Source organism: Hippocampus bargibanti, linkage group LG05 (genome assembly GCF_051943395.1).
Source record: "Hippocampus bargibanti isolate YZ-2025 linkage group LG05, ASM5194339v1, whole genome shotgun sequence".
Taxonomy (NCBI): Eukaryota; Metazoa; Chordata; class Actinopteri; order Syngnathiformes; family Syngnathidae; genus Hippocampus; species Hippocampus bargibanti.
The window spans coordinates 5,500,001-5,510,000 of NC_142738.1; the positions used below are offsets into that span (position 1 = coordinate 5,500,001).

The 10,000-nt window shown below is 37.0% G+C and overlaps 3 protein-coding genes across 10 annotated transcripts in view; 1 reads left to right on the forward strand and 2 right to left on the reverse strand.

Annotated features, from left to right (window-relative positions):
- LOC148897610 (transcription factor SOX-6-like) overlaps window positions 1-3,030 on the reverse strand; it is a 116,528-nt gene extending 113,498 nt beyond the window's left edge. For 2 of the 3 annotated variants that reach the window (XM_088996513.1, XM_088996510.1), the window contains exon 1: window positions 2,507-3,029. The gene's annotated coding sequence lies outside the window, so the exon portion shown is untranslated. Of the gene's footprint in view, window positions 1-2,506 lie in introns of all 3 variants that reach the window. The other variant, XM_088996511.1, reaches the window with a different exon arrangement.
- A 2,407-nt stretch (window positions 3,031-5,437) lies between these two features.
- On the forward strand, window positions 5,438-9,905 carry lg05h11orf58 (linkage group 05 C11orf58 homolog). Its single transcript, XM_088995922.1, has 5 exons — window positions 5,438-5,596; window positions 5,811-5,894; window positions 7,028-7,088; window positions 8,884-8,993; window positions 9,550-9,905. The coding sequence occupies exons 1-5, from the start codon at window positions 5,543-5,545 to the stop codon at window positions 9,727-9,729; spliced, it is 489 nt and encodes a 162-aa protein (XP_088852048.1). The 5' UTR covers window positions 5,438-5,542; the 3' UTR covers window positions 9,730-9,905.
- LOC148897612 (pleckstrin homology domain-containing family A member 7-like) overlaps window positions 9,739-10,000 on the reverse strand; it is a 103,513-nt gene continuing 103,251 nt past the window's right edge. For all 6 annotated transcript variants that reach the window (XM_088995918.1, XM_088995916.1, XM_088995915.1 and 3 more), the window contains one exon: window positions 9,739-10,000. This exon is cut by the window's right edge and continues 10 nt beyond it. In XM_088995918.1, the coding sequence (XP_088852044.1) occupies window positions 9,985-10,000 (16 nt within the window). In that variant the 3' untranslated portion in view covers window positions 9,739-9,984.

Below are 10,000 nucleotides of genomic sequence, written 5' to 3' on the forward strand. Positions count from 1 at the left end.
CATCATTATTATTATTATTATTATTATTATTATTATTTTCCTTTCAGCTATTATCATTATCATCTTTATTACTATTATTATTATTATTATTATCATTATTATTACAAGTTTTGAGCTACAGATTAGCAATTTCTGCATTTGAAAATCAAACTCGAGATTTTCACAATAAAACACCGTTGGCTCTGGGTAATCGGTCCACATAGTGATCACCGAGAATGTGTGTAATTATGAACTTTTTTTTGCAGCATCCGTGAGTTCATTTGGGGACATCGCAAACATTTTGATGTTAAATGTCTTTTTTTTTAGCATGGTGGATTTTCTTCACATTTTTACTCAAACTTGAACATGTTTGCAGAATCTACCTTTTCAGGACCGTCTACATGTTTTTAGAATAAGTCGACGGGAGGTTGCTATTGACATTTTGACTTTGTGGGGGGTAATATTAAAGACTCAATCATGTCATTGGGGGGAAATGACATGGATTTTAAGTACTTTGTTGCACCTTATTCTGTTGTTAAAGCGCTATATAAATCAATATGTATTGTATTGTATTGTATTGTATTGTCTTCTTCTTTCTTCTTTTCCCTTCAAGGGGTCGCCTCAGCAAATCAGTGTCCTCCATCTTGAGAGGTTTGATCCGAATGTTTGTTTTGGCCAAGCTTCTACGTCGGATGCCCTTCCTGACACAACCCTCTGTATTTATCCGTGCTTGGGACCGGCACAAGAAGACATATGTCCCTTTGTGGCTACAGAACAAGCAACTTGCTCAGTAAAAGGCTCCCAAACATAAAATGGTAATCGGCACAGCAACATTCAAAAAAGCAAAAACTATCCTCACCATTTGATGACAATGCTCTGATTGTATTGTATTGTATTGTATTGTATTGTATTGTATTGTATTGTATTGTCAAAGTCAGCTTTATTGTCAAATATGCTAATATGCATGACATACAGCACAGATGAAATCACTGTCCTCTGGGACCCAGGCATGCAAGGCACTTATGACTTTAACAAACATAATAAACATGAAAATACATGTATTGTATTGTATTGTATTGTATTGTATTGTATAATGAGACAATGGTGGGTCTAAAGTGATATTTAGGCACATCTATTTTGGATTTTTTTGCAACATTTACTAGCCTTTTGAAGTTCTTTTTTGCTATTTCAAATACAGTACAACATTTTGGGAGTAATTAGAAATAATATCACATCAATGTACTTTTTTTTTAAACTTTTGTAACATTGGCAAGCCCATTTTTATGGTCACTGTTTACAAATACGCCTGAAATCTAATTGTGGTATTTATTTACATTTTAAATCAAATGAAACTTTTTTTGGCAACAATAACATGACGACATATATTAATTTGTGGTATTTATTTCAATTCTAATGCATTTTTTTCTTCTTTCAAAATAAATTGGTTGCCCGGTTGTCATGACAAACTTTAAAGTTAATCACCTCGCAGTATAAAATACACGTTTAGCTAGAAATCAAACCTTTTTTTTTTGGTAGCAAAAGTACACCCGCATATTTTTTTGGGGTGACCATGTCAGTGAAAAATGAAATATTTTCATGTGTGCAGGCAGTTCCAGAACTAACGTCACACTTTGAATGATGATTACGCCGTTTGTTGTACTGTCATTATTCACGCTTTCAATTTTAAACGCCACATTTTTCTGTCATGTGAAGATCACCAAATAATCATGATAAAATAAAAAATATATATTGCTAACTTTTGATATACATTAGCGGGATTAATTTGTCAAGACATCCGGTGTTGTTTGTAAAGATGTCATCAGAAAGGGGAACTTTTATCAGCCACTATTAACATAGTGGCTGTCATAATTCAATGTCAAATATGTTTTTAATGAAACTTTATTAGCAGCATGATTGACAAAATATCCAGTGTAAAAGCTCCCCGCAACCCATTTTTTTTAAATAAAAAACAAAAATGTGACAAACTGACATTTACATACATTTTATTTAATATATTTTGACTGGATTTACTTGATATGAGTTACAAAATAGCCAGTTTGTTTGCTTGAAATGATTTTGGATGAAACTTTGTGTTAATATCACTTGTTTTTTAAACGCTGATTGAATGAATCTGTGTGACAACACCGTTTCGCAAAAGCAGTTAGCTTGTGGTGACATCACAATTTTATCATTGATTTGTTTTATTTTTTTGACGACTTCTTTTTTTCATTTTTAAAAACTGGTTACTAAAAATGTTTCTTTTTTTACTGAGTCTAAACTTTTTACCCTCAATATTAGCCTTTTCGTCTTGATTTTGCTAACTTTTTGTGCGTTACTTCAAGTTACGTGCATACTCGCGTCACGATTAGGGTCAAAATATGTTATTATCGTGATTCATTTGACGTCATCTGCATGATGTGAACTGACAAGGGTCTTATTGAACTAAATGACATTGCCCCCCCCCCCTTCCCACTCCCGACCTCAACTTTACACGTGTAAACGCTGAGAGACGTGACTTGTTTCTTACCTGCACGCTTTGCGATGAGTCTCTCTCGTGCTGCAACTTTGAAATCACAAGGAGCCGGAGACGTCCGATCCCGCGCGTAAAGTCACCATTGCGCACTTGAGATGCGGTTGGACGGAGTTGGGGGGGGGGGGGTGGAGGTAGAATTTACGCTGGGGGGGGGCAGAAGAAGACCTCCTCGCACAACCGAAGAGAGAGAGAGAGAGAGAGAGAGAGAGAGAGAGAGAGAGAGAGAGAGAGAGAGAGAGAGAGAGAGAGAGAGAGAGAGAGAGAGAGAGAGAGAGAGAGAGAGAGAGAGAGAGATTAAGTGCGTGAATGAGGAAAGTTGGGAAAAGTGGGAAGTTGGGTCCAGTTCTTGTTGTTTTGGGGCGGGGGGGAAAAAAGAAAATAAAAAGTTAGTCCTTCCTTCTTAGTCCGGCGAGATGTGGACTTGAAGTGAGAAGTGTGTGACCCAGTGACTGATAGAGAGACACCGAGAGGAAAGCTAACCCCTCCTCCCTTCCTCCCTCCCTCCTTCCGTGTGTCTCTCTCTCTCTCTCTCTCTCTCTCTCTGTCTCTCTCTCTGTGTCTCTCTCTCTCTCCTTGGGGGGGCATTCAAGAACTTTAGAGAGTGAAAAGTTCCCTTGTCTTCGTTCGACATTGTTGTTTGCCTTCACCTCCTAAAACAAAATAAAAATAAAAATAAAGTTAACAGTAATAAAAATATAGCATGGTAAAAGGTCGAGTTTCGAGTGGTTAGTCATTCGTATTGTTTTCTTTTATATATAAATTGTAATAATAGTGTAAAAATTTGTTAAAAAATGGAGTTTCAGTAAAAAAAAATAGGTTGCAAAAAGTATTTATGCTATGTTTCGCAATACCCACAAATATTTTGTAGGAAAACATGAATAACGACGTCAGGGTGTCATAGACAAGAAAATAATTATGCAAATAATTGACATTCTCAGCAACATCTTAAATAAACCATTCACTCGTCCCACGAAATATATAAATGATATATTACATTATTATTATTATTATTATTATTATTATTATTATTATTATTATTATTATTATTATTATTATTATTCAGGAAGAGATTGTGAGATTATTGCCACTTTGACAAGGGGTTAACACTATTAAATAACCGATTGATAAAATATATTAATGTGCTTCAATTGTTTGATCATATAAAAGTAATGTTTAGCTCAGAAGCCTTTTAACAATAATAAAATAAAATGGCATCAAATGAAATTTTATTTAATGGGCTGTATTAATATATTTCAAAAATGATATCCTACGGTGTGTTTTAGCTTGAAAAATGAAGAAACTGGGAATGTTTTGACTTTGTATTGCTAAGGTTTCAAGGTCTTTTATTGAACATGACTTTGAAAAGTGTTCAAATAATAATAATTAAACGAAGTCCAAAAGCTTGTTACATTTTAAACTTGACTTTAGTCGAGACCAGCAAAGGAAGACAAAGGAATACATCGGTTGAAGGAAAAAGACAAAAGTAATACGTTGACATACATGTGTCATACGAGAATATAACGTTCGTTAAAAAAAATAAGAACGAACTTGAATTTGGAAATGTCGATCTGAAGAGTTCTCCGGATGTCTTTTACGTTTTACGCTTACTCAAGCGACATCTATTGGTACTTTTTGGTATGACACTCATGCAGTACGTGCCGTAATTGGAAGCTCTGGAAAATCTTGACGAAAGTTTAATAATAAATAACAATAACAATAAAACGTGTATAAGAATCTAACTTTTCACTTAAAATATTGTATTTACTTTTCTGTTTTCTGCCATGAGTTACAAAAACGAGTGACGAGAAATACTTTTTGTTGACTTTTCAATGTAAAACTAAACTAAGTGTGCACCACGTTGCTGGTTATTGTACTGTACTGTAATTTTTTTTTCCTGGCAAACAGTTTCCTATTTAATTTACTGATTTATAAGCGCCTTTAAAAACTCTCAAGGACACTTTAAAGTCAGAGGATATTTTTTTCTGCGGGTGAGCAGCGGCAGCCACAAGAGCCAGCGTTCACTCAGCACGGGGACCAGTGGAACAAAATATAGAATTTTTCATTTTTGTCGGAAATAGATTTGAACAGTTATTTAGAAACAATTAGCTGTACGAGGTGATAAATTGTTGCTATATAAGTCATAAATTGGCGCGTTTTTGCTGAACATTTTGGGTTTCTTCTGAATTTGTTGATAACACGTTTTCATATCGTTTTCATATATTTTTATATCGGCACACGTGAGCAGAAAAAGAGTATTAGCGGTCTGGCTGGCTGGCTAGCTATCTAGGTAGCTATCTATTAGCTATCTAGTAGTGGTATGGCTGGCTGCCTAGCTATATAGCTAACTATCTATTAGCTAACTACCTTTCTATCTATTTCAGTTACTTCCAGGTTGAATCAATGCTGGCGTGTGTGGCAGCCGCTGGTTACCCACAGAAAAACTTATCCAATGACTGCAAAGCGACCTTGAGAGTTTTTAAAGGCGCTTGGAAATGAAATGTATTATTATTATTATTATTATTATTATTATTATTAGCTATTAGCTAGCTATTAGCGGTCGGGCTGGCTGGCTAGCTATTTAGATAGCTATCTATGAGCTATCTATTAGCAGTCTGTCTGGCTGGCTAGCTATCTAGCTAACTATCTATTAGCAAGCTAGCTTTCTATCTGTTTGAGTTACTTCTGGATTGAGTGAATGCTGGCGCATGTGGCTGCCGCTGAAAATCTTATCCAGTGACTGTGGAGCGGCCTTGAGAGTTTTGAAAGGCGCTTCGAAATTAAACGGATTATTATCATTATTATTATTAATTGTTTTATTATTATTATTGTTATTTTTTTACGAACGCTCGTACTACGTCGTAACAGAACCCTACCACAAGAGGCAGCAGAGGGCCGACATTGCATTGCCGCGTTGGCACTCTCGTAGACAAAGACTACACCGGAACTGACGACACGTTTGCTTCCATTTATCCCTATTGCTAATTGGTTTCGTTATTTATGTAGCGTTTTTTTACCCCGTGAATTAAAATAATGACTTCTCCGGATGATAAACACGGCACGAAACGACCGGCGTCCTCGAACGAAGTGAGTCAAATTTTTGGAATTCTTGACAAATCGGCTGAAAGATGCCGAGGAATGAACGAGAGGGTTCACTTCTGTTAGCATGTCAGCTAATGACGAAGAGTTGAACGGAACTACCGTTTGTAAAACAGCTGCCATTTAAGGCAGTAATAGCATGGGATGTTGTCAAACTATTTAGCAAAATGAAAACGACGTCAAAGTTTGTTTATATCTGCAGGATGAGTCGACCCAGTGGGCCTCCGCTGACCTGGGAAGTGACGAGAGGAAGCAGAAGTTTCTACGGCTGATGGGCGCCTCCAAGGTGCACCCACTCGGGAAATTGGCATTTTATACTTTTCTTCCCGAGAATATGGGTGGAGCATGAAGTTGCAAGATTCGGGGACATTTCAAAATCACAAACGTTTTATTGGGAATTAACGAAGATCGAATTTACTCTAGCGGAGTTAAGGTGAAATAATGGAAAGACGGGGAAATATCTGTTTTTTTTTTAGCTCCGGTCAGCTTTTCTGAATCATTTACGTAATTAGCAGCGTCTGCATTTAAAGGACAACCGACGCCATTTTTTTGTTTCCTAACTGACATCAGAAAAAACGTTTTATAGCATCTAAAATACCCAAAAGACGCAGGCTGATATGGTCAGACAAATGCAAAACACCACTAAAAATGAGTTAAAGTGTCCCAAAACTACTTCAAAATGACCTCGGAGATAGTGAGTTTCAGAAGGTCCCGCCCCTTGTTTGTGACGTCACGTCATGAATCCTGCCTTGCTCGAGAATCAAAACAATGGCTTCAGATTCGGAGAAGATGCTTTCTTCTTTCTTACTCATCAGTTATGAATATGATTCAAATAGTTCTGAAGAGGAAAGCATAAATGTTTGCAATCGATTAAAGAAGTCCTCCTGGATCAATTCGAGCCGTCTGGACTCCATTGTAGCGTCCCAGAAAATGCACAAGATGGCGCCCAAGCTCCTTTGGAAATGGGCTGATTTGTCTGCTGGGAATTTGTGTCAACTAGTATCAAATAGTAGTCTTGGTGCAGCACACAACGATTCAAGTTTTCAGACCAAACAAAGTACCCAAAATGCATTGTGTGTCGCTTTCTCGGTCAGGGGCGTTCCTTCAGTGACGTCGGGTGAGGACTCGTCACCAACTCAAAAACAAGACTTCCTGAATATTCAGCGCGAGTCCTAAAACGTAAAAAAAACGGTAGAAGTCATTTGAAGTGATTTCACAAATTATGGACACAACTTTTCCAGAGGCGTCAGTTGTCCTTTAAACATGAAACTAAAATTGTCATAATGTCTGGGTTGAATACATATCAGCCTCTATCATATTGAACGCTATATAAATCAATGTGTATTGTATTGTCTAGAAAACCGATCTATTTTTATTTGAAAAACTTCCTGGTGACGTTGAATGTTTTTCCTTCTCTAGAAAGGACACACTGGACGTCTTGTCATTGGCGAACACAAGTCGACGTCACACGTTCGCAGTGGTGAGACACACACAAAAAAAAGACAATTTAAATACAATATTTGTGATTTGGGTTTTTGAATATTTCTTATTGGAAGGAGGCATTTAACTTAAAATTCTAGGTATAAAGCATCCAAATATTAAAAAGGAAAAAGATAATTATTATTATTATTTGATTTTATTGATTGATTCAATTAAAAAAAATATATTCTTTCATTCTTAAAAAAAAACAGGACGTTACTTCAAATAATAATAATAATAATAATAATAATAATAATAATAATACATTTCATTTATAAGCACCTTTCAAAGCTCCCCAGGACACTTTACAGTCACATAATTTATTTGTGCGGGTGAGCAGTGGCAGCCATTTGCGCCAGCATTCACTCTACCCGGAAGTAACACAGCAGCAGGTAGCTAGGTAGCCGGCTAGGTAGCTGGCTTGGTATCTAGGTAGCTAGCTACATAAACAAATAAATGAAATACATAAATAAATATAGAAACAAACAAATAAAATACATATTGTGTACTGAACATATGTTTTTTGCTGGGGACGTAAAATATTATACAGCATAGTTCTAAAATGAACGTTATGCACGAACAAATTATGATTCAGGAATATGTACGAAATTATGGAGTTATGAGCTTTCACACATGATGAGAGCTTATTATTTTATGACAGTCGAGCTAGCTACCTAGCTAGCTATTTATTAGCTGGCTGCCTGGCTAGCTATCAAGCTAGCTAATAGCTATCTCTGGCAAGCTAGATATTATATTATATTATATTATATTATATTATATTATCTATCTATTAGTTAGCTAGTTAGCTTTCTATCTATTTGAGTTACAGTACTTCCTGGTTGAGTGAGCTCTGGCGAGTGGCTGCCGCTATTAGCTATTATATTATATTATATTATATATGGTATGGTATATTAATTATATTATATTATATTATATATTAGCTATCTATTAGCTAGCTAGCTTTCTATCTATTTGAGTTACAGTACTTCCTGGTTGAGTGAGCGAGTGTGGCTGCTGCTGCTCACCCACAAGAAAACTGATTCGGTGACTGTGAAGTGACCACGAGAGTTTTGAAAGGCGCTTATAAATGAAATGTATTATTATTATATTTTCTTATCTGATTGATTGAAAACCGACCAGAAGAGGGAGCCCTTGTACCACAAGTATAGAATAATAATAAATTGTATTTATAAGCGCCTTTCAAAACGCTCAAGGACACTATACAGGCACAGGAAAAGAACATTTTTTTTTGCGGGTGAGCAGTGGCAGCCAGAAGCGCCAGCATTCACTCAACCCGGAAATGTACACCACTAACTCAAATATAAAAGCACAATAGCATTCAAATAAAGTAAAACTACTCACCACTTGATGACAATACTCCGATCTTACCTTGAAATAGGCATCCGTTTTCCTTCATTTGTAAACGCTAGATAGCTAGCTGTGTATTAGCTTTAGTGGTACAAAATGGAGGATTAGTGGCATTGAGAAATTGCTTTAGTTAAAACATTATACGATCACGTTTTCATATGCGCTTTGGTCTTCTATTTACATTAGAACAATCTCATGACGCACCATCAAACAATAATACATTATATTTATAAGCGCCTTTCAAAACTCTCAAGGACACAGAAAAGCTGCATTAGATGCTGAAGAAGCTAAAGTCGCACATAATGCGCCTATCACCGGCGCAACTAATATGTCTTATTTTTTTTTCCCCCGCCCGCCCGCCGCCGCGCAGTTCTCCGTCCGCGTGCGGATGTGAGGCTAGCGCGCCGTGACCACTATATGCTCCGCAGGGACGGAGGACGAAAAAATCAGCGAGCGCCTTGAGATGCAATACCACCGAGGCATGGACGAGAAGCTATCGGGGCGCAACCAGCGACACTGCGGGCTCGGTTTTAGTGAGGTAAGCGCTTGATGTCTCACGGAGGCAACGAATCATATTGTATCGATCAAATCTGCGGTGTTCCTCAAGGGTCAATCTCAGCACTCTTTTTTTTTTTAGATGCTATAAAACGTTTTTCTGATGTCAGTTAAGAAACAAAAAAAATGGCGTCGGTTGTCCTTTAAATATACATATGTCAATTAATAAATAAAAAAGAGAGAAAGTGATCAACAGTGACAAGTTTCCCATATTCTGGATTTATAATTACTATCTATACTACTATACTACTACTATATTACTACTATATAAGAACTATCTTTGTGGTGTCATTTATTAGCTATCTAGCTGGCTAGATAGCTATCTATTAGCTATGTAGCTATCTAGCTAGCTCGCTATTTGGCTATCTAGCTAGCTCGCTATTTGGCTATCTAGCTAGCTCGCTATTTGGCTATCTAGCTAGCTATCGAACATATCCTGTGACTGTAAAGTGAGCTTGAGAGTTTTGAAAGGCGCTTATGAATGAAATGTATTATTATTATTATTATTATTAGTAATAAAATGACATCTTTTACCGCAGACAGAGTCGACCGACGTCACACCCGTGTCCGAGATGCACCCCGGCGAGTCCAAAGAGGATAAAACGTACGATACAAAGCCGGCGGAGACCGTGACAGAAAAGGACGAAAGCATCCCGGAAAAAAGCGAAGCTGGCGAAAAGAAAAACGTTTATAAAATGTCATTTGTTAAATCAGCATAATAGGAACGATTGCATGTCTCAGAATCACTTTTAATTCAAACGAGACATCAGAAGCAACAACTGGTTGTCCTTGTTAGTAGCAAATACATGATGTGACCACTAGGTGGTGCTAGATGCCAGTCGAACAATTTCGTGAAAAGAAATAATAAAATAGTGTTGTTCTTTGTGCTGATTAAGTGTTTGTTGCATTTTTGTGAAAAAAATTCCCCCAGTGATCCTTGACTGGGATTGGTCAGTGGAGGGGCGGGGGGGGGGTCACTGGCTCGCAGCA